This window comes from Esox lucius, chromosome 8 (assembly GCF_011004845.1).
Source record: "Esox lucius isolate fEsoLuc1 chromosome 8, fEsoLuc1.pri, whole genome shotgun sequence".
NCBI lineage: Eukaryota > Metazoa > Chordata > Actinopteri > Esociformes > Esocidae > Esox > Esox lucius.
Window position 1 is genome coordinate 32087668 of NC_047576.1, and position 25654 is coordinate 32113321.

A 25654-nucleotide genomic window follows, 5' to 3' on the forward strand; every position below is an offset into this window, starting at 1 on the left:
TCCTGTGGTCTGATGAGACCAAGAAAAACATATTTGGTTCAGATGGTGTCAAGTGTGTGTGGCGGTAACCAGGTGAGAAGTACAAAGAGTGTCTTGCCTACAGTTAAGCATGGTGGTGGGAGTGTCATGGTCTGGGGCTGCATGAGTGCTGCCAGGACAGGGGAGCTACAGTTCATTGAGGGTACCATGAATGCCAACATGTACTGTGACATACAGAAGCAGAGCATGATCCACTCCATTCGAAGACTGGGCCGCAGGACAGTATTACAACATGACAACAACCCCAAACACAACTCCAAGACGACCACATTGAGCATCTGTGGGGCATCCTTAAACGGAAGGTGGAGGAGCGCAAGGTCTCTAACTTCCACCAGCTCCTTGATGTCGTTGAGTGGAAGAGGACTCCAGTGGCAACCTGTGAAGCTCTGGTGAACTCAATGCCCAAGAGGGTTAAGGCAGTGTTGGAAAATGATGGTAGCCACACAAAATATTGACACTTTGGGCCCAATTTGGACATTTTCACTTAGGAGTGTACTCACTTTTGTTGCCAGCGGTTTAGTCATTAATGGCTGTGTGCTGAGTTATTTTGAGGGGACAGCAAATTTACACTGTTATACAAGCTGTACACTCACTACTTTACATTGTAGCAAAGTGTCATTTCTTCAGTGTTGTCACATGAAAAGATAATCAAATATTTGAAAAAATGTGAGGGGTGTACTCACTTTTGTAAGATACTGTAGCACCGGTCTCCTCCGCGATTGGCTACTCTAGTCCTTGTGCATGCACACAGGCACGCACAAAACACCTCTAATCACTCGCTCAGACAGACAGTGTGTAATGAAACCTGTCGTTAATTTGTTTGTAAGCTTTCGAGAGCAGAGACAACTGACGCATGTTTAAGGCAGTTTGATCAATGAAAACCTTCATTTAAACAAGAAAGTGAAAAGAAAGACAGACAAAAAGGATGAGGGCCGCGTGGGGGACAAAACATCAAAAGACACACGAGATACATTTCCATGGCGATGCACTTTTGCCCCCCCTTCTAAACATTACTGGGATATGAAAAAAAATCGAGTTTTTGGCATTCAAAAAGAGTCAATGTACTGTAAGCCTGGAGGAATTACTCACACACACACACAAACACACTCGCACAAACACACACGTCTAGTACAGATCAATTGTTTTCTCTCTGATTCTTTACCTTTAGGAGATCTATTTCTTTGATGCAATCTTGCCGAGCTTTGGCATCCATCAAGTCGAATATCTATCAAAAGATCAAAAGGAGATAGGGAAAAGAGGGCGTTAAAGCATGTTCGCAGAAAGGAGCAAGAGAAGGAAAATTATGAATAGAAAGACAACCCCAAAAACATCATGGCCGGGTGACGCCGCGTGGAGGAGTTGCACGGGCCTCGGCGCCGACATGACGCAAGAAGCATGTGAATGCCTCGGCGGCAGACAATGATTGTCCCGTTAATTCTGAAAACATTCACCTGTTAGAGAGGGACAGTTAGCCTAACACATATTAGGTGTATAGTTTAATACTCGAGACTGAAATCTCACAAAGAGTAAGAATTTTTGCAACTCTCCCTTCCTTTCCTACCCATTCCCCCCGCATACATGCCTCTAGTTCTCCCCCTCTCTTCCTGGTGTGCATCTTTCAGAGTGAGGAAGCATGTCAGAGGAAGTGACATGGTGTGGAGAGGGAGAGAAGAGAGAGCTACAGACACCTGCGTCACCACCTGCTGTAATAAGCCCTCTTACTGTCTCACTGTCATTGTCTCTCTATTTCTTTGTCTCCCTGTCATTGTCTCTATTTCTTTCTGTCTCCCTGTCATTGTCTCTATATTTATTTCTGTCTCCTTGTCATTGTCTCTCTATTTCTTTCTGTCTCCCTGTCATTGTCTCTCTATTTCTTTCTGTCTTCTTGTCATTGTCTCTCTATTTCTTTCTGTCTCCCTGTCATTGTCTCTCTATTTATTTCTGTCTCTCGGCCATAGTCTCTCTTTTTCTTTCTGTCTCTCGGTCATAGTCTCTCTCTTTCTGTCTCTCTATTTCTTTTTGTCTCTTTGTCTTTCTCTCTTGATTACAGTATCCCTGTCTTTCTCTCTTGATTTCAGTCTCTGTCTTGCAATCCCTTGGTACCAATTTTGTTGCTTGCTTTATCTCTTGGCAACACTGACTGCTATCACACTACGTCCTCATGTATTCATAATGATCAACTTTTTCCCTGTTTTAATTGTCATCCCGTTTATAAGGCACACTGACAATGTGTTATATGGTCAATAATACTGTATCCAGACACTCTGCATTGGTGCTAATATCCCCATACCCCTTTGTAGTAGCGGTATTAAATAGCCTAAAAAATTGCGTTGATAAAGAACGTAGTGATGCAGGAAACATTTTCCTCAGTCCCTCAAATAAATAAATGATTTTAAATGGGAGGGTTCTCCTGGGTGGAAACAAATGGGAAGCCCTGAACTAGGCATTCTTCCAGCCCCAACACCACATATAATAGTCTTAACAGAAGATAGAAATGTGTGAGTTCAACAGTTTACTTCGATTGTTATACAGTGGAAATGTGTTGCAAATATTCCCATGTTATAATCCACTGACACGCCTAAACATAAGACTGCATTACACCACTGCAAGACAAACACTGACAGGTAAATTGAGATAGGATTCAGTCTTCCAGAACTCCATACACCACACACAGTTTAATAAAGGATTGTGGTGTTGGTGTAATGGTGTGGGGGATGTTTTCTTGGCACACTTTAGGCCCCTTAGTGCCAATTGGGCATTGTTTAAATGCCACGGCCTACCTGAGCATTGTTTCTGACCATGTCCATCCCTTTATGACCACCATGTACCCATCCTCTGATGACCAGACCTCAACCCAATAGAGCATCTTTGGGATGTGGTGGAACGGGAGCTTTGTGCCCTGGATGTGCATCCCACAAATCTCCAACTGCAAGATGCTATCCTATCAATATGGGCCAACATTTCTAAAGAATGCTTCCAGCACCTTGTTGAATCAATGCCACGTAGAATTAAGGCAGTTCTGAAGGTGAAAGGGGGTCAAACACAGTATTATGGTGTTCCTAATAATTCTTTAGGTGAGTGTAGAAATGGCTAAATAATAAATACAGAAATAATCAAGACTAGTAATCACAAAGGAGGATGAATTATAAAAGTAGCCTTTCTAAAGAATATGATTGTTTGCTAACCAGTCTAAAAACAGTTACTGCTGTTGAAACAATAGTGATGGGTTATAGTTGAAAAGGTAGGTAGATATAAATTGATCGCTTGAATAGCTCTACCTTTTGACAGATTATATTATGCAAATCTGCATTAAACCAGTGTGAGAGAGTAAGAAATAGTGCCCGTGTGTCTCACCTGAACCTTCTTGAGGGCCATGGACGTGTTGTCCATCAAGTACCTGGCACGGTACACCTCACTGAACTGGCCCCTGCCAATCTTCTTCTCAATCTGGAAGTTAGCCAGCGTGTTGTGGCCCATGTCTGGCTGGAGTGGCTTCTGTAAGGCCGACACAGACAACACAAGGTCACACACCAGAGAAGAAACGAAGACACACACACGCACACACACACACACACACACACACACGGCCTACTGCCCGGGTGCTTCTACAGGTTGAGACAATGTGGGTTTTCTGTTGCCGTAGCACGTCGATCCAGGAGAGGGTTACAACGGCATGTGATTAAGGAGACTCAATCTCATCTCCTGATTTTTCACCCAAACACAAACCTGTTCACTTGGAAAAAGTAAATAATAAAAATACAAAATAAATATTCTAATCTAAGTCATTATGGATGCGTACTTTAACAAAAAGGGAACTACACGCTGCGTGCTATTAGGTCATTGTGACGTCCAACAAGGCCGATCATTAGAGTGTGTCCGTGCAGTGGTCTGCCATGGTGCATCATGGTTAGCTGGCCACGGCGGCGGCTGAAGTGACTTATGCTGGACCAGTCAGCCAGCGACAAACCCCCGACGGTGCTCTCCTCTCTCGTCCTCTTCCCCGGAATGCGTGCGGTGCCCTGACACAGGGCTCGACGAGTGAGCGTCTAAAATTAAAAAGCTAAGAAAACAGGCTGGAATGAGCCTCGGGGCTGCGACGTGTGAAAATGCACACAGAGCAGAGCGTGACCTTTGCAGCCATTTTGTAAGCACGTCTGCCGGCGCGGCGGAGAGGGAGCGAAGGCGACAGATATCACAACGCCACACGTCACTGGGTGCCCGGCCTCCGACCGCGGCCTGGGGAGGCGCTCGCAGGCGGCCGGAGGAAACCGCGGGGTAAGATGGCGGAGAGGAGGGGGATAGCGCTGTGCCGTGATGGAGGGAAGGAGAGAAGCGGCTTTGGATGCGCTCACTTCAGATCCATTTCACCGTTAAACAGAGTCAGCATGAACAGGACACAGACCCGAGGCAGCGACAGGAAAGGGTTCAAGGAAATTACCCGCACACACACCCACGCACAAAGACACACACCAACAGACACACACCCACGCACACAGACAAGCTGTCTCAACAAACATCCCCTGTAACCACCTGCAATAAAACATGACCAGCATACCTACATAACACACAGCTTGAGAACATTCATGTCCGACTTGGTCAATTCAGGGGGTAAATAAAAGGCGCTGTATTGATTTGGAATCACCATTTGAGCAATTAAAAGTGCCATTCACTTTTCACTAAGGATTCTGCCGTCTCCTCACACGGCGGGTGGGTCGGATCAAGGGGCAGCCAATTTAAGCATTTCATCACAGTTTCTATGTTGACAGCCAGGAGAAGGGGAGGGAGCCAATCAGCAGGACAGAGGGAGGCAGGCATTTCTCAGCTGCTTCACACCGCCGGGCACCAGCTCCTGCCTCCATAAAGAACACTATCCAGCTTGGATAGTAAACTGAATATTATTCACACGGACCAAACCGACCGTTTATCAAGGGAATGTGGCTGACATCGTTCAGGACCATAAATAACCTAAAGGGTCCAGCAAACTCTTGTGTTTAATACTGTTTGGTTGATTTTAGTACTGTTTGGTTGATTTTATAAGTCCAGTTGATACCAGCAACACTATTTGATAGTGGTAGTTCTTAGAACAGTGCTGGGCTGTAATTAGTGTAGCCTATTATTTGAAGCATGCATCATTATTATTCTACTTGTTTTCCCTGATAAATCCACATCCCCCTGTTACTACACATCTCACAGCACAATGATGACAATTCATGGCAGTTAGCTCAGGATACACAGGCGGTTTCATTACTGAAGAACAGCAACATCACCCCCCAAAACTATCCGACATTTCACTAGAACAGCAAGAGCCACTCAATCCCTTGAATTATTACATTTAAGTTTATCCAGAGTAGACATACTGCGAAAATACATCAGTATTTTGGTCAAGAAAACAAAAGTAGCTCTCAAATGTCCTCTATTTAATACATCTAAAAAGAAAAATACACCTTGCTGTCTTTAAGAGTTTGAAAGAAATCTCCATGCCACACTTGGAGCACTTAGAACTAGACAGAAAGTACAATTCAAACACTGACAGGTAAATCTAGTTAGAAGAGTCAGTCTTCCAGAAATCTGTTACACACACTTTAATAAGATATGGCAGAATAATAAATAAGGAGATAATAGAGACTAATAAGTACATTTAAGATTATCCAGAGTAGAAATCCCATTTTCTTTGTAAAAACCAAAGAAGCTCTCAAATGTCCTCTATTTAATACAAATAAAAAGAAAAATACAATTGGCTGTCTTTAAGGGTTAAAAAACACTCTCCAAGCCACCATCGGAATATTCAAAACTAGATAGAAAGTACATAAAAACCACAGTTTTCTGGCCCAAAACTAGATTTGGACAAATAAAAAGTAATCTGTGCAGTTCAGTTAAATTTTGTGATGTGTTCCTCGAGCCAAAACATTAAAAGTCTCTTTTATACAGATTTAATACCGATTGAACCCTGTCCTAGGTCAAAAGCTGGGAACATAGAGAGACAATAACCGGGTTCACTATTGAGATTTTTCACAGAGGAGCAAGAGGAATAACCAGAGCAGAGGCCATGGTGTTGAGACAGAAATGGGGAGAGAGAGAAAAATAGAGTGAGAGAGAGAGAGGGAGAGAGAGAGAGGGAGAGAGAAAAATAGAGTGAGAGAGAGAGTGAGAAAGCAAGTGAGCGAAAGACCCAGTGTTGAGAAGAGTGCTACAGAGAAACAGAGAAAGTGTTCAAGGGAAAGAGCGAAAGACAGTGTCCTGAAGAAAGAAAGAATGTCCTGAACAAAGAGAGAAAGACAGTGTCCTGAAGAAAGAGAGAGACAACATTCAAGAAAAAGAGAGAGAAATACTGTGTTAGGGAGAAAGAGTGAGAGAAATGGAGTGAGAGGGCATAGCTTTCAGTCGCTGCATGGTAGCTTGACAAATGTTAGCATGAGCCCGTAAAGCGCTGTGACAGCCTCCTGCTGAGAGCACAGTCTCACTAATGTGTTTTGGCATGCCAGGCCCCTAATCACACATTTACATATGCAATGACCTATATTTGCATGTCAGATCGCACACTGTCCGGCGCGATTAACAACATGCACCTACCGCGTGGAGTCGCCTTAGGTGGCTGGCGAGGGGCGGGCGGGGCGGGGCGGGCGAGGGGCTGGCGAAGGGGTGAACCGGGGCCGGGGAGGGCCGATGATAGGGGAGGGGCACTGGGGCCTAAGGGGTCAGGTTTTTTTTTGTGAGCCAAGGGGCCGAGCTGCCAGGCAGGATTATGTCACGCGGGGGGCCCGGCATTAGACACTTCATTAGAGCTAATCTGTTTAGCAGTGGGCAGTGTATGTAAACTTCACAGGCCATTTGCGGCACCTCGTCGCCCCCTGGCCTGGCCTTCAAAGGGCAGCCGGGCCGTCCTGAATGACAGGCCGTCTCATCGCCCGCGCTGGCCTGTCACACACACACACACACACACACACACACACGCTCCCAGCTGACTGACTAACACACACACACACACTCCCAGCTGACTGACTGACTGACACACACACACACACACACACAGGGATAAGGAACAGCAGCGCAACCCCTAATGACATAGGTCAACGAAGACAAGAGAGGAGGAGTGGGGTGGCACAGAGAGGTCGATGTTGTGAAAGGGGTGCGTTGGGTGGGAAGTAGTAACACACATTTATCTGTAGAAAGAGGAGGGTGAAAGGCGATGACCTAGTGGGCGTCACATGAGACAGAGGGACACAGAGTAGGAAGTAGAGACCTGAAAACCCTTCTGCACCTCTGTCCTGCTTCCTCGCCTCAACACTTCAAAACATTTTATTAATCGCTTCCAGGTCATTGATGTAGATAAGAAGTCATAATGACCTGTCAAAAAAAAAATTAACAGGTGTCTACAGTGAAGTGCTTACACACTTTTCTAAAAATCCACAGATAAAAGGCAAAACCAATCTATATTTTAGTAAACATCTTTGAATCATCACGTTCATCTTTCAGCGATACGCTGGTAAAAACCATAAGTAGAAGAGAGAGGCGGGTTTTGGAGCGTGTCAATCGACTCCACTGTGACTGGAAACATTGATGTTCACTGACGCACTAAAGTAGTTTGATAAACATGACTGATCAACCTGTGAAAAAATATTTTCCGAAGTGCAGTGTGGCCCATCCGATTAAAGTGAAAAATATATGAAATTGAATCAAGGAATAAACACAATGAAACACAAAATGTGTTACAGAACAAGGCACAACAATTATAAATAGAGGTGACTAGAGTTTTTTGAAGTCAGTCTGGGTGAGAGTGACACAAGCGTAAAAGAAAACTGAATTTGGGCCCTGCAATACAATGAATGATGAACACAATCTTAGTTAGGGAGAGTTGAAGTTAGGCCACTGCGCCGGGGAATCAGAGCTGCGCCATCTAGCTCAGCTCCTCGTTGATGGAGAGAGTGAGGCCGTGTGGGGGAGTGGACATGTGTGTCTGTGCCGTAGAGATGGCAGAGGACCGAGGTGGCCACCAGTGCCACAGAGACACCCTGGGCTACTCGACTGACAGGGAGACGAGAGGACGAGAGACAGGGAAAGAGAAAAAGCAGGAGGACGGAAGCAGGGATGAGGTGTGATATTGGCTGGTCAGTGGTGACACGAAGACACATGCAGCTGACAGAGACATGAAGAGAGGAGAGGGAGAGACGGGGGGGTGCACTGAAATAGTGAAGAGAGTCAGGCGGAGGATAAGAGGAAGACAGAGAATGAGGAAGGAATGCGAGGTGTGATGTGACAGCGGTGAGCCAGCGAAAGGCCAACGGGAGCCAGTAGAGGTTCAATCTCCCGCAGAACACCAACCCTAACACAGCCCCCCTCCCCTTCCACCGGCAGGCTCCCCGAACCCCCCCCCACCCCTCTCAGCCCCAGCCGGCTCAGAATCATCATACAATATTCATCACTCCACCCTTCCATCCTTCCTTTCCTACCCCGCCAGTGTTTCTCTCCGCTGCTCTTCAATCTGTTCCGCCGCCTTGTCCCGCACACACACACACACACACACACACAAACACACACATCAGACTCTGTCAGAATCTGCAACGACGCTCAAAATCCGTTCTGAGAATGTCTCCCTCCCACTCACTCAAAGAGCAAATGCACCATTAAAAATGCACATGGTACCAGCTCATCCACTTCATCTAATGCATATGTATTATACCTCCGGGACTAAGAGATATGATATCGCTAGCCATACAGAAAGTCATTCACCGCACCCATAGAAAATTCACCGATTTCGCTGGAGTTAAATGGAGAGAAAGAGTGAAATATACTGAGGACTTGTTGAAAGAGACTTTTCTGCGTGCTGATAGGCATCTAGCGCCATACTTCGTCTTCAACAGGAAGTAGGCGTGTTTGACATCCCATAAACTAATAATATGCATTGAACCTACTTCTAAATCTATTCCCAAATCGTAAGACAATGGTAGAAATAATGAACTGAAATTAGGCTAAATCGTGAGTGAAAAACAAAGGAAATCATTATTACCACAACTCGGTAATATTGGAATATATATATATATATATATATATATATATATATATATATATATATATATATATATATATATATATATATATCGCTGAGTGCGGGACGCAATTTCTCCCAAGCCAATTATCCTTAAATTAGCAATTAGGCCTACACATCTTCAACTAAATTAACCCCCTGGCGAATTCAAAGTTAATATTGCATTGACTTTGCATACACAAGAAAAACAACTGGACTATTTTTAGACTTGGAGAATTGTTGTTTTCTCGTTTCCTCTCCAGTGAATGGATATGGACGGCCTGGGCGGATCGTCTTTGTTAATCCTCCACTCAATACATAATGGGGTGAGAAACATCCTTGTGCTGTGAACGAGATCGATGAAGCTGATGTACGATACTGCCAGGAAATTCCAGCAGTGACCATATTTGCAATGTAACAACCTGAAAGTTATTGAACCAAAAGCTGCTCGCTGGGAGGTCAAGCTCTGCAAGTCTCCGGAGTTTTGATCAATAATGACTCCCTCCACCATTCATCGAGCCCCTCTCTCTATAGTGTGAGATTCAGGGTTTAGTAATTTTGTAATATTTATAATGCTTTATATACAATTATATATATTTTTTTCTAAATCGCAGATAACAGTGCGTCGTCCACCCACCACCCAGGTGGAGTGAAAAGGTCCTTGAATTTTCATTATTTTTAAACAAGACAATTATGGTTCTGAAGTCTGAATCATTTAGATTGGTCTTTAACATACCATTCACATCAATGTCCAGATGAGACGCCACCCAAACCAAACAAATAGGGGAGGGCACGCACAATCAATTGTTGTTTGACAATTTACATTTCCCTATAAACTGTAGCTATGATGTGAAAAACTTATAGGACTATGATTGATATTATTCAACCCATTATTCACAAGATTTGTGAGGGAGCATTTGATTGAAAATTCTACCCTGATATGTAATTCACTTAATAGACTTAATAACTGATTGACTTCTAAATCAAGCAGGGGTTAAAACCAAATCATTGAGGGTGGGGGGGTGAGTGGGTAGATGGGTGTGAGGGAGTGAGCGGGTGAGGGAGTGAGCGATTAGGTGATAAAGGAAATATTGAAGACAGGGTGAGGGTTTGGATGAATGTGAGTAATGGCGAAAGCCAGGGTGTGGGAGGATAAAGGTTTGGCTGAGGGAGGAGAATCTTACCTGTGGCTGGAACACAGGTACTGCTGCCTGCTGGCCTTGAGGCTGGGCGTTCATGTCAATGGTCTCACAAGATCAATCCTTCACAACCCTAAGGAAACACAAACACAACCTTCAGTTAGGTATCAGGGTGCAAAGGTATGCATAACCCACGGTAAGGTAAGGTCGCTGTTTAGCGGTCATGGTTCGGTACATTTTCAGTACAGCGCATTAGCAATTCGTTATTTCAGTTTGGCAAACAACGCAACACTAATCTGGGAAATATATAAACATTGCACAAACAATGTATTACAATCCATGTTGTGTTGTTTCTTTGCGTTTCTGTGGTGCTCCGGGGACACTGAGGTGGACACTGAGGTGACGTTAGCGTCTCTGTGTCAACGCGTTGGAAGTGTTAGCAATTGGGTAGGCTCCATTCGTCCGGCAGTGGAAACAACTTTTATCAACACCTCGCGTTCCATAATCGTTGTGGTCTACTGGAATGCCAAAATGCTGCAAAAAGAAATCGAGATTTAAACACTGGAGGTTTCCAAATTGTTGTTTTATCAATACAACATCCTGCCATGGTTGAATTAGCTGTTCCTCCTCGAGTTTGGCAAATAAAAACAGTAGCGGGAAACATGGCGACAATAATAAAAATGTGGATTAAAGTGCACACATGCTGGAGTTTAAACCAAACAATCGTATGTCTTTTTCTGCTTGATCCGATTTACTCAAGAAGCTTTCAACACAAGCTTAGAATGCTATTTAAAAAACACAATGCTTTTAAATGTATTCCTTCAGAGTTCATGCTCATACCATAAAACCCATACCGTAATGTAATGACAACTGTATGTGTACCGTTACAGCCCTTAACAAAGCAAGCCCTGACGAATGTGAGACAACAGTAACACCGTGAAAAAATATGAAACATTTAGAGATATAGGTAGGACGCAGAGTTACTAGAATGTTCCCTGTGGACAAGCACTTGGCCAGCAGACAATGACCAGACGGAGCCCAGTAACACCACATTGCTGGAGACACCAGAGCACTACAGAGATTGATGCAAATTGCGTGCTGCTGAGGTGACTGGTGCCTGGAAACTGTTGGCTTGTCTGTGACCGAGAGGGTGTCACCTTGCAGTAGAACTGGATCCACCTGGCTGGTTAGGTCTGAGCGCTTTGATGGCCAGGGCATAAGTGTGGCCCTGTACGCACATCATGCATACATGCATACGTGCATACACATTTTCCTATCACCTTGAGGGACCCCAAAATTATTCCCATTCAAAATCCTGTTTACCCTAACCCCTAAATTAAGAACCTAATGTTACCTTCAACCCCTAACTCACAAGCGAACCCCAAATGTACATAACCCCTAAACTGTTAATAGCTTTTTCGACATGGGTACTGGTGAATTAGTTTTGGCCCCCACAAAGTTAGTAAAACATGAAAACACAACACACAAAAATATAATCAAAAAGTTGATTTATTTCAGTAATTCCATTCAAAAAGTGAAACTTGAATATTATATTCATTCATTACACACAGACTGATATATTTCAAATGTTTATTTCTTTTAAATTTTGATAATTATAACTGACAACTAATGAAAATCCCAAATTCAGTATCTCAGAAAATACCAATACAACATTTTTTTTTTTAGGGATGCCATGGTCCTTAAACCAGGTACTGGTAGCTTTGCCACTGTGTGCAGGTGCCAAGTCCGGTTGGAAAATGAAATCTGCATCTCCATAAAGTTGGTCAGCAGCAGGAAGCATGAAGTGCTCTAAAACTTCCTGGTTGACGGCTGCGTTGACCTTGGACCTTAGAAAACACAGTGGACCAACATCAGCAGATGACATGGCACCCCAAACCATCACTGACTGTGGAAACTTTACACTGGACTTCAAGCAACGTGGGTTATGTGCCCCTCCTCTCTTCCTCCAGACTCTGGGACATTGATTTACTTTCATCAGAGAACATAATTAAGCAACAGTCCAGTCCTTTTTGTCTTTAGCCCAGGCATGACGCTTCTGACGCTGTGTCTTGTTCCAGAGTGGCTTGACACAAGGAATGCGACAGCTGAAACCCATGTCTTGCATACGTCTGCGTGGTGGTTCTTGAAGCACTGACTCCAGCTGCAGTCCCTTCTTTGTGAATCTCCCCCACATTTTTGAATGGGTTTTGTTTCACAATCCTCTCCAGGGTGCGGTTATCCCTATTGCTGGTACACTTTTTTCTACCACATATTTTCCTTCCCTTCGCCTCTCTATTAATGTGCTTGGACAGAGAGCTCTGTGAACAGCCAGCCTCTTTAGCTATGACTTTTTGTGTCTTGCCCTCCTTGTGCAAGGTGTCAATTGTCGTCTTTTGGACAGCTGTCAAGTCAGCAGTCTTCCCCATGATTGTGTTGCCTACAGAACTAGACTGAGAGACCATTTAAAGGCCTTTGCAGGTGTTTTGGGTTAATTAGCTGATTAGAGTGTGGCACCAGGTGTCTTTTGACCTTTTCACAATATTCAAATTTTCTGAGATACTGAATTTGGGGTTTTCATTAGTTGTCTGTTATAATCATCAAAATTAAAAGAAATAAACACTTGAAATATATCAGTCTGTGTGGAATGAATGCATACATTATACAAATGTAACTTTTTGAATGGAATTACTGAAATAAATCAATTTTTGATTCTAATTTTATGACCAGCACCTGTATATCACATCCCAAAAAAAAAAAAATCCTTGAATAAAATAAAAACAGAACCATTTATGAGCAGTGGACATACTATGAGCAATATTTGGAACAGTCAACCATAATAAAATCCAAGTACTTAATCGCAAAACATTTAGAATTGTGAAAATTTAACAAATATGAACATTGCAATAGTACACAATACAGTAGCTGTCCCCAAGCATAGCTTGGGAGTGGCTTTGGCAGTTTGGTTTTTTATTGAATTAACAAAAAAAGACAAGACTAGACACATTTCATCCATTTCCAAGAAATGTGAGATACTGTATATAATCAAACATCTATTAACATGTCTAGGCAGGTCCTTAGTGTTGATGTACTCTATAAAATTACCTAGTAGCGTGTAGACCGGTCCTACCAGAATTGAATTTGATTTTCCCAACACCTAAAAAAGGTGAGATCAAAAGTTGTGTAGTAACATTATGAATTGTATAAAATTATTTTGGCACAAATCGGCTATATCGGCACCAAATCATAAGTATTTCTCCAAGTAGCTTATTATCCTTTCCAAATAGGTTTTCAGTACTTTTCATTCAATAATGGAACAAAACCGGTTTTTGATTCCTCTCTATTACCAGCAGAAAAATCACGGTATCGAATCGCAATGCATGTAGAATCATGACAATCACAATACAATTGTACTGGCACTTTAGTATTGTGATATTGCAACTGCCCACACATTGTGGGGGTGTCCTCTATTCACACACTGGATGAGGCCTGCACACAATACTAAAGTGGCCTGCACACACTGGATGAGGTACACATAGGCCTGCACACAGTGGTGTAGAAGAACATGAAACCAGGCAAGCCTAGTTCAGCCAGCCCGCAATACAAAGCGTTGATTGTGGCTGCCCTCTCGGGATTCGAACCCAGGTCGCCCACATGAAAGGCAGTGTCTTTAACCATGATGCCAGAGCTGACCATTTGCCGGGTGTCAGTATAGCATATTGACATTATATAATATTTTCATGCATTAATACATTATATTATGATGTCAAGATGGAATATTTCGTTAGACACCATTAACCATTGTGTTACCATCGAGTAACGTTTCTTAAGTTTACCTCCACCACAAATAGTATCTATGAACTTTGACTTTTGCCACTGGCTGTTTTAAAAGCTTATTAACCAGTAATATGTCACTAGGCGCCATCACGCATTGTGTTAAACTTTGTAACGTTTCTTATTAATTTTACCACCACAACAGTAACTGTATGGCTTTTGCCACTGGCTGTTTTAACAGTTTATTAGCCATTCGTAAATGACATTGATACAATAACTACTGTATCAATATAGGTGACAATACCTATATCATGCATATCCGCCACTTTTACATTGCACTACGGTTTTATAGTTAATAATGTGTTTTTGTATAGGGTTATTAATGATTTATTATGTTCTCTTATTTTTTTTTATAATTACTGTTACTTTTTAACTTAACTGCATTGTCGGGATTAGGAAAACCAAGCATTTAATTTGCCGTAACTTGTTATTGCAAATGACAAATAAGCCTTTTGAACTTTGAACTTGAACGATAGCGGACTATTACGTCAAGTGAAAAGACGAGAGAATCGTGTAGCCGGCGAAGTGTTTGACTATCCTGAAGAAAAATTCGAAAATCCACCAGAAATAGTTGCAATATAACAGTAAACTAGTGATGGCCATTCTTCTAGCAGCAAGATATTATACTAGCAGCACTAACTCAGATTTTCTTTTTCAAAATAAAAGCCATCATTGAACTATATAAGGCGATATAGCAAATCTAGTCATTTTATGTTTAATGTCCGTTCCAATTATGTTTGGTTTTAGTTTTTCTACATACTAGATTGTTAACTATATGGCCTTATACATCTCACTAATGGCTTTTATTGTGATAATGAAATTCTGAGTGCTGCCAACATTATATCCTGCTGCTAAAATAACGCTAATGAAGCCTCAGTTTCATTTTAGGCTTCCCGTAGCTACAGAAGGTTGTAGCCAGCGACGTTTTTGTCTATTCTGAACAAATTCTCTTTTACCACTGGCTGTTTTAACAGCTAATTAGCCATTTGTGAATGACATTGACTATCAATTTAGGTGACAATAACTGAGTCCTGTCAAGTTAAAAGACAAGAAAATCGTGTAGGCAGCGAAGTGTTCGTCCATCCTGAAAAAAATCCTAATATCCACCAGAACTGTTTTATTTTAGGCTTCCTATTACATAGCTAAATAAGGTTATAGCCAGCAAACTGTTTCTGTCCTGAACCTCAGGCATAACGTGTTTGGACTGTTACAGGAGTCGAACACGGGACCTGTTGATCTGTAACCCACGTCTCTAACCACTACGCTATTTAACAAGGGGTAGTAAGTCAGTCAGGGACGGACAGACAGATGGACTCACTCACTCAGTAAAAGACATTCGCTCTGCTAAGCCGGCTCCGCTTATGTGGTCCGGAAAAACAGTAGTAGAGTAAAGGAACAGAGTGATGTAAATGTTACTGTCTGTCGTTTAGGGTTGCAAAATTCATATATCTTCAAACTCTGGTTGGGGGACTCTAGATCTCCTTATTTCCTGCTGATTCAATGAACCTTCCCACCAGGTTTTCTGGAATCCAATTTGTGGGGGTTGCAATTGAGGAACTTTCCCTTTTCACAAATACATTGGTCGATACCCACCCACACCAAAATGTAGCCTAGACACACACACACACACACACGGTATGTATCCGTCACTGCAAGACTGTCCGTCTCTGTATGGTTGTCAAGACAGAAGACAGAGTGAGCTCCAGTATTCCCCCACGTAGCCAATTAAAATTCTCAGTTTAGGAGTTGTGGCGTGACACACCGTCTCTGTCTCGGTGGCGATGGAATCAGGGTGATTTATTAAAGGTTAATCACGCTAATTAGCGATCTGCCGATGCAGCGTTGAGTGGCAATGTGGCATGCACCAGGGTTGTTTGCCATCACCACTGGAGCTGTTTACTTTGTTTGGTTTAGGCTTTTGTTTTCAGGAATTCCACATATATTTGCTCCGGTGCCAGGCTTTGAAGATCTTAAAAAAAGTGTTTGTACAACACAATCTCTCTCGGGATTGTGTATACTGGGAACCTTTTTAATCCTCTTCTGTAATGTACATTAAAAGGCCATTTCCAGGAAATTTAACAGCATCAAATTCAAAGTGTTTTTAAATTAAGAGAATTAAATACACCCAGAGGCAGAGAGAGACTACAACACCATCAGAACATCTTTGTCTAAATGTCTGCATCCCATCCAAACCCAGTTTACAATGCAATCTTTATGAATTGGCCCACGTCATAAGGGAATAAAGGACCCAGTCTGACAGTTCGCCATAGACATAAATATTAAAGCTTTAAGAAAACAAAATATTACAAATTAAAATAATGTCTTAGTGATACTCCGGACAAAGAAATTGCGAAAACAAATTTGAAACAAAATTAAATGTATAAAAATTACTGATTTGGTCTTATATATACATAAAAACATGATCCTTTGGGTGTAGTCTATAAACCAGGGAAAATGCAATGTGTCTGTCGTGCTTCAGTGTGACATTATAGCTAGGCTGGCGTGTTGTGATAGTTCAGAAGGGAACACCCCTCTCCTCTGCATGACCCAGCTCTGTGTCAAAATACCCACGAGGCATCTGGGTTCTACATCTCTCCTTCCCACACCCTTGTTAACGGGATCAATTAAGACTGCCAGATTACATCAGCGCAAGGGCAACGCATTAACGAGGAAAGAACAATTAACGGCAAGCTCTCCCTCAGTCTGCAAATTATGTGCAATTTAGCATTGAAAAAAAATAACTGTCTAATTTGGTCAAAAACTGTTTCAGAACAACCAAAATAAAGCAACTATCTTTTTTGAGAGTTCTTTTGTTAGAATAATTATTATTTAACTTTTTTTTTACCACATTTCTTCCCAACCAATTTTTCATATTTCTTCCAATCCAATTTGCACCTAATGCCTCGCCTAATCACAGCACCGCACAGCAGTCTCTGGAAAACTAGTAAATTTGTCCGCCATAGCCCATCTTGCCAAGCCATTCGGCTTTTTATCACAACACTCGACCTAAATCAGGAAGTACTCGCCAGAAGCTACACGCTTTTAAGGAGAACATATTCAATGGCTAACAACTGCGCTTGCAGACGCCGACATACCACAAGGAATCACTACATCACCATAAGGTAAGGAAATCAACCTCATCAACCCAGAATGGTCATGAGCTAATTTGCACCAACCCATGCAAGGCCCTTAGACATTGTTAGTATGCCACGAACAAGACTCCTGGCTGCGTTGACACAGGAGTGTTGCGAGCCAGTGAATACAGCTGTGCCGTTTGGGGCTCCAGCCAGAGAGATGCTTGGAGAAAATAAAATCTATATCCCACATCTAGATACCGTTATTTTCCTTTAAAGGTTCATGTAAGGGTTTTTCAAACCCATCTTTGATTCCAAACTCTCTCTCATTTAGTATTTTTAATTTCACCTCCCCAATCACCCATCCAAACCCGGTCAACCTACTCCCATACCCCCCGCCCCCACTCGCCCAGTTTCTGTCCTCGTTAGACTGATGAGGAGGTTTAGAGGGTGATGGAGCGCAGCGCAATTCCGGGACAAAGGAGAGGACAACACTGGCTTTAGCTCCACTTTCATCCACACTTCCTCCTTTTTTGCATTATTCATTTAAAACCGAGAGGAGAAAAAAAACTAAAGGGAGGCAGATTAAAAAGTGGATCAAGGAAAAATGGGAAGGAAGTAGAGGGTGAAGAGAGGCGACAACAACATTCCTCCCTGAAACAGCCCAAAACCATGGATATTAAAACAGACTGATGAGCCTGTGTGCTCTCTCCTCAAACGGCTGTTAGAAAGAGCTGAACAGATAGATAGGAAGGAGGGCAGAGAGCAAGAAGGAAAGAAAGGGGAAGTACAGAGACATGGATGAAGAGAAAGACATGTAGGGACAGAGGAAAAATAAAGACAGGGGGTAAAAAGAGATGTGACTGTAGCAGTACTCTGGGTATAGGATCTGTGTGAATCAAAGGCACCTTTGAGCTGCAGAAGACAGTGGAAGTGGTGTCCATGATTACAAGACGCCAGGAAACCTTTGAGTTTGTCTTCATGAAAGCCACGGGCCCAGGCCTCATCTGATCATGGCTTCGCTAGGCTCAGCTAGGCTTTGACTGAAGACACTGAGACTAATGATGGCATGCTCAAGATATAAAAAATCTAAATAAATATATTATACATTCTCACTTATTTTAATCACTATTAAAATCATTAGTACGGACAGAGCTCCGCATGTGCATGTCTGTTCATACCACCACCAGTGGCCTTTGAGTTGCTATCGGAGGATGTAATGGAATAAGAAATGGAGACCTCATTGTCTCTCTGGGTGGAGGAAGAGAGGACGTAAGTAGAGGCTTTGAAACTGGTTTCACAGAACAGTCAGCAACGCAGTCGCATATTCCACTTTTAAAAGTTCTTAATCAAAAAACAAGGATGTTATCAGATATGAATAAAATAATCTAAATTAATGGTCCTATGTAGCTCAGTATGGCACTTGCAACATCAGAGTTCCCATGAGAGACCACTACGAAAACTGTCAGGTAATTTGCTAAATTATATATATATATATGTGTGTGTGTGTGTGTGTGTGTGTGTGTGTGTGTGTGTGTGTGTGTGTGTGTATGCATGCATGCATGCATGCATGTGTGTATATACACAAACTGCGGGCACAATAATTAGGCAAGAGAGTATTCTGATCGTATTATTATTTCTATTTTTATATTCCAACTCCAAACTATATAAACTTGAATGCTCATTGGATTGAATAATTTTCAGGTGATATGTATTTGTGTAATGAGGGTGGGTGTGGCAACAGTGAATAACACCTAATATCAAGTTGCGCATAATTATTAGGCAACTTCATGACCTCAGGTAAAATGGGCCAAAAAAGAGATTTAACTGACACTGAAAAGTCATGAATTGTAAAATGTCTTTCAGACAGATGCAACACTCTTGAAACAGCTAAACTATTGAGGCGTGACCACCGGACACTCATACGTTGTGTTGTGAATGGTCAACTGGGGTGCAAAAAATGCATGGAGAAGAAAAGAAGCAAATTAACTGCAAAAGACTTGAGAATAATTAAATGTGAAGCTACCAGTAACCGATTATCCTCCAGTGCCACCATATTCCAGAACTGCAACCTACCTGGAGTGTCCAAAAGTACAAGGTGTCAAGTGCTCAGAGACATGGCCAAGGTCAAGAAGGCTGAAAGAAGACCACCACTGAATAATATTCACACGTTGATGTGTATAGAATGGGCAAAAGAAATACCTGAATACAGATTTTTCAAAGGTTTTACGGACAGATTAAATGAGTGACTCTTGATGGACCAGATGGATGGGCCTGTGGCCATCACTAATGGACACAGGGCATCACTTCAAGTCAGACGCCAGCAAGGTGGAGGAGGGGTACTGGTATGGGCTGCTAGCATTAAGGATGAGGTAGTTGGACCTTTTCGGGTTGAAAAGGTCCAAAAAAGGTCCAACTCAACTTCCATACCTACTGCCAGTTTCTGGAAGATACTTTCTTCAAGCAGTGGTACAGGAAGAAGTCCTCAGCTTTCTAGAAGGCCATGTTCTTTATGCAGGACAATGATCCATCACATGCATCCAAGTACTCCACTGCTTGGCTAGCAAGCAAGGGCCTCAAAGATGCCCAAATAATGACCTGGCCGCCTTCCTTACCGGACTTGAATCTAATTGAGAACTTGTGGAGCCTTCTCAAAATGTGAGATTTACAGTCAGGGAAGACAATAAATTTCTTTGAACAGCATTTGGGAGGCTGTGGTTGCTGCTTCAGCAAAAGTTCATTGTGAACAGATCAAGAAACTGACAGACTGCATGGATGGAAGGCTCAAGGCAGTTATTGAAAAGGGTGGCTAAATCAGTCACTGAATATTTTTGAAAGGCCAGAAATGTTATTTAATATTCATTTTGTGTTACTTATTTGTTGCACTTACCCAAATTTAGAATGAACAGAAATTATTTTTGTAATTTAGTTGCCTAATAATTGTGCACACTAAATGTTGCCTAATAATTGTGCACACTAAATGTTGCCTAATAATTCTGCACACTTGTGTATTCCCCTGAGAAAGATCAAAACTCATTTTTCCTTTGTTAAACATTCAGGTTTGAGGTTCAATTATATTTTGGATTGACTGAGAGCATTGTGTTTGTTCAACAATAAAATAAGTTGATTTGCCTAATAATTCTGCACGCAGGGTATACAGCTCCAGAAAAAATTAAGACCACTGCACCTATTTCTTTCCTTTCCAGAAAAGTCAAAAAGGAAGGTTTTGAGTGAGGTATAGAATGGTTAAAATTAAGAGAGCACTGCAAATTGAAGGCTTCTGTTCCTTACTCAAAATGTTCCTTTTTTGGAAAGGAAAGAAAAAGGTGCAGTGGCCTCAATTTCTTAGGAGCAGTATATAGCATAAGAACGCCATAGGGAGCGAAATTCACTTACTGTAAGAAACTATAATGAAAGCTAGAGACCAGGATGACAAACTGCCAATTCCACCCTTCTCTACTACAGCATACACTACAAAAACTGAAGAAGCCTTAGACTAGCTCTCTATAGTTTGTAACCAGGACTAGCTCTCTATAGTTGGTAACCGGGAACCCTAAGCTAACTTTAGCAAGGCTAAAGAGAATGTTGAACTCGGAGTTATCGCTGTTTTGGAACAGGTAATTCTATTTTTCATATTACTCTGAACTTCTCTCTCTTCATCCTCTATCGAGCACAACAATTAATTGCAAAATCCTGTAATAGTTTTTTTTATTACTGAAACAATCCTAGTGCAGCTTTAAAAGTAAATTGGTCTCATTCTTTTTAAGGTTTTGGACGTATGTGACATCCCTCCGGTGTAGTCTCATCTTTCAAAATGTTGTTTTTTTGTTGCGTCTCGTGTAGACCCAACTAAATGATAATCACATTTGCTGCCAAGAATTTCTATTATCGACGTAATAAATTTTTATCTATTAGTTGTTGCTGCCCCAGAAAGATATTTTAATGAATAGCACCAATCAAATGTTTGGACAAATCTACTCAATCAAGGATATTTCTTTATGTTTTACAATTTTCCACATAATAGAGGAATAGTGAATAGTGAAAAAAACTTCAAGACTATTGTAAAAGCATTCCAGGTGACTACCACCTGAAGCTGGTTGAGAGAATTCCAAGGGTATGCAAAGCTGTCAACAAGGTAAAGGCAGGCTACTTTAAAGAATTTACAATATTAAATGTATTTTGATCTGTTTAACAATTTTAGGTAAACATTAATCCATATGCGTTATTTCACAGTGTGGGGAAAAATTAAACAAAAGAAACACCCTTGATTACGCAGGTGTGTTGACAGGTATATACAGTGGGGAGAACAAGTATTTGATAAACTGCAAAATCAGCAGTGTTTCTCACTTAAAGCATGTAGAAGTCTGTAATTTTTATCATAGGTACTCTTCAACTGTGAGTGACGGAATCTAAAACAAAAATCCAGAAAATCACATTGTATGATTTTTAAGTAATTAATTAGCATTTTATTGCATGACATAAGTATTTGGTACATCAGAAAAGCTGAACTTCATATTTGGTACAGAAAGCTTTGTTTGCAATTACAGAGATATGTTTCCTGTAGTTCTTGACCAGGTTTGCACACTCTGCAGCAGGGATTTTGGCCCACTCCTCCATACAGACCTACTCCAGATGCTTCAGGTTTCGAAGCTGTCGCTGGGCAATACGGACTTTCAGCTCCCTCCAAAGATTTTCTATTGGGTTCAGTTCTGTAGACTGGCTAGGCCACTCCAGGGCCTTGAGATGCTTCTTACGGAACCACTCCTTAGTTGCCCTGGCTGTGTGTTTCGGGTCGTTGTCATGCTGGAAGACCCAGCCACAACCCATCTTCAATGCTCTTACTGAGGGAAGTAGGTTGTTGGCCAAGATCTCGCCATACATGGCCCCATTCATCCATCCTCCCCTCAATACAGTGCAGTTGTCCTGTCCCCTGTGCAGAAAAGCATCCCCAAAGAATGATGTTTCCACCTCCATGCTTAACGGTTGGGATGGTGTTCTTGGGGTTGTACTCATCATTTTTCTTCCTCCAAACATGGCGAGTGGAGTTTAGACCAAAAAGCTCTATTTTTGTCTCATCAGACCACATGACCTTCTCCCATTCCTCCTCTGGATCATCCAGATGGTCATTGGCAAACTTCAGACGGGCCTGGACATGCGCTGGCTTGAGCAGGGGGACCTTCCGTGCGCTGCAGGATTTTAATCCATGACGGCGTAGTGTGTTACTAATGGTTTTCTTTGAGACTGTGATCCCAGCTCTCTTCAGGTCATTGACCAGGGCCTGCCGTGTAGTTCTGGGCTGATCCCTCACCTTCCTCATGATCATTGATGCCCCACGAGGTGAGATCTTGCATGGAGCCCCAAACCGAGGGAGATTGTGAACTTCTTCCATTTTCTAATAATTGCGCCAACAGTTGTTGCCTTCTCACCAATCTGCTTGCCTATTGTCCTGTAGCCCATCCCAGCCTTGTACAGGTCTACAATTTTATCCCTGATGACCTTACACAGGTCTCTTGTCTTGGCCATTGTTGAGAGGTTGGAGTCTGTTTGATTGAGTGTGTGGACAGGTGTCTTTTATACAGGTAACGAGTTCAAAGAGGTGCAGTTAATACAGGTAATAAGTGGAGAACAGGAGGGCTTCTTAAAGACAAACTAACAGGTCTGTGAGAGCCGGAATTCTTACTGGTTGGTAGGTGATCAAATGCTTTTGTCATGCAATAAAATGCAAATTTATTACTTAACAATCATACAGTGATTTTCTGGATTTTTGTTGTAGATTCAGTCTCTCGCAGTTGAAGAGTACCTATGATAGAAATTACAGACCTCTGCAGGAAAACCTGTAAAATCGGCAATGTATCAAATACTTGTTCTCCCCAGTGTGTTTGTAAAACCCTAGCAAGGTTTTGTTAACACAAAAGTACTAATTTGTAAGTAATCCCACTATGTTAATGCAACAAAAACTTGCATGATGGGCGTGACGGAATAGGGGAGAACATATTGGGGAGAAAAGAAAAACGTACAATAGAGTCTATAAATTGTACATATAATAAAATATTAATATTAACCTTCAAAAGGAAGGCTTGGTGGCATACAAAAACAGGTATGACAATAGTAAAACGTTTCTACTTCAGAAAGTAAAATCACCTATTACAGTTAAAAAAAAAAAAAAAACATTAAAAAGTAGGTATGTCATGCTCAGGTTGACCCATCTGCAGAATGAATAGTTTTTAAACCTCAAATTTTAGGCTGGATGTGAAATATATTTTTTGTGTGTGTAAGGACCTGAGCGACTTTGACAAGGGCCAAATTGTTATGGCCAGACACCTGGGTCAGAGCATCTCTGAAACAGTGAGGTTTGTGGGGTCAGCAGTGGTACGTACCTACCGACAGTGGCCCGAAGAGGGACAAACCAAAAACCAGCAAGAATGTTGGGCGCCCAAGGCTCATCGATGAGAAAGGGCAACGACAAGGCTATCACGTCTGGTCCAAACTGACAGGTCTACTGTGGCACAAGACACAGAAACATTTAATGATGGGTATGGGAGGAATGTGTCACAACACACAGTGCATCACACCCCACAGTGTATGGTGCTGTGTAGCTGCAAACCGGTTAATGCCCATTATGACCCCTGTCCACCGTCGACAGCTCCTACAATGGGCACGCAATTGTCAGAACTGAACTTCGGAGCAGTGGAAGGTGGCCTGGTCTGATTAGTCACGTTTTCTTTCACATCTCTTGGATGGCTGTGTACATGTGCACCGTTTACCTGGGGAAGTGGTGGCACCAGGATGCACTGTGGGAAAACGACAAGCCGGCAAGTCAGTGTTTTGTTTTTATTAAAGATGCATTCAAGGTTTCTGGCCCCTGGTTATGAAAGTGGTGTTCTTGAGCCAAAAATCTTCCCTGGTAATTGTGTTTTATTTTATACAGTGATGAGCCAAAATATTATGACCACCTGCCTAAATATTGGTCCTCTGCGTGCTGCCAAAATGGCACCAACCCCCTAAAAGTGTCCTGTGGTATCTGGCACCAAAACATTAGCAGCAGATCCATCCAAGTCCTGTAAGCTGCGTGGTGGAGCCACCGTGGATCGGACCCGTTGGTCCATCACATCCCACAGATGCTCAGTTGTATTTGTTCGGGAATTTGGAGGCCAGGGCAACACCTTGAACTTTTCTTGTTCCTCAAACCATTTCCAAACAGTGTGTGCTGTGTGGCAGGGCGCATTATCCTGCTGAAAGAGGCCACAGTCATCAGGGAATACCAATGCCATGAAGGGGTGTGCCTGCTCTACAGCAGTGTTTAGGAAGATTGGCATGTGTGAAATTTAAAACAAAATCACTGGATCTGGCCACATACATTTCTGTGGGCGATATGTAGTATCACAGTAACTGCAAATCTAAGAATTATCTTCCAATTGATATGTTTTTTTTTTAAGTTAATCTGAGTGATCATTCATGAACTCCTGTTACTTGGGGTTATAAATATGAGGGGAAAACAATGCAAAGCTCCTTTAGTCATCTATCAACATGACGAAAGGGCAGAGGACACAAACTAAAATGAGACAAAAGGTTGACCTTCATAAATTAGGTAATTGCAATAAATACATTGCTACAAGCATGAAAATAACCATCAAGGGGAATCATTAAAAAGTTGAATTCAACTGGAGTTGTGATTAACTAGCCTAGGAGAGAATCTGAGTGTATTTTGCCCCCACACACAGTGGAGGATGGGTTGAGGTAAAAAATATTACACACACACACACACACACACACACACACACACACACACACACACACACACACACACACACACACACACACACACACACAGGGGAGAACAAGTATTTGATACACTCCCGATTTTGCAGATTTTCCTACTTACAAAGCATGTAGGGGTCTGTAATTTTTATCATAGTTACACTTCAACTGTGAGAGACGGAATCTAAAACAAAAATCCAGAAAATCACTTCAGACGCGTACATAGGGAAAAACAACAACAACTTATAGCGATTTATGAACGTAGGAAAATATATACAAATTATTGGACTTTGCAAAACACTGAAATAATAGACTTTAAAGAGACAGCAACATTTATTTTATCACCAGTTTAAAAAGACCCTTTTTTATCACCCATTTAAAAAAATAAAACATTTATACATTTCATTGTATTAATGACTGTTTGTGTTTAATTCAATGTTGTGCAGTTTCTTTTCAAACAGATGAACACTAGTTCTACATTGACCATGATTTTTTTTGTTGCCTAAACAAGGCATAATCAGTGTCTGCAGAAACCGCCCCTTAGTACTCAGATAAATTAATTTCATTCCATGTTTTGCAACACTCAACTGCTACAAAACAGCATTCTGACAAAGATAAGACACTACTGAGAGCAAGGCAAGAAAGTCAGGAAAAAAAAGCACAGAGGCCTTAAGGGAGAATCAGACCACAGAGCAGCGATCCATATTTCGACTGCTCTCTCCCACTATAAATAGGCCGCCTTTACATCTTTCACTCACAGGTTTATAGGCTAATCCTTATTTCCCAACAGA

At 42.0% G+C, this 25654-nt stretch overlaps 1 protein-coding gene across 2 annotated transcripts in view; it reads right to left on the reverse strand.

Moving 5' to 3' along the window:
- The window catches only part of nek7 (NIMA-related kinase 7), an 84678-nt gene that overhangs the window by 38083 nt on the left and 20941 nt on the right, over nucleotides 1-25654 (reverse strand). The window contains exons 2-5 of one of the 2 annotated variants that reach the window (XM_013132715.2): nucleotides 10535-10734; nucleotides 10246-10333; nucleotides 3394-3534; nucleotides 1202-1264 (exon numbers count right to left, since the gene is read on the reverse strand). In XM_013132715.2, coding sequence (XP_012988169.1) covers nucleotides 1202-1264; nucleotides 3394-3534; nucleotides 10246-10299 — 258 coding nt within the window. In that variant the 5' untranslated portion in view covers nucleotides 10300-10333; nucleotides 10535-10734. The remainder of the gene's footprint in view (nucleotides 1-1201; nucleotides 1265-3393; nucleotides 3535-10245; nucleotides 10334-10534; nucleotides 10735-25654) is intronic. The other variant, XM_010901898.2, reaches the window with a different exon arrangement.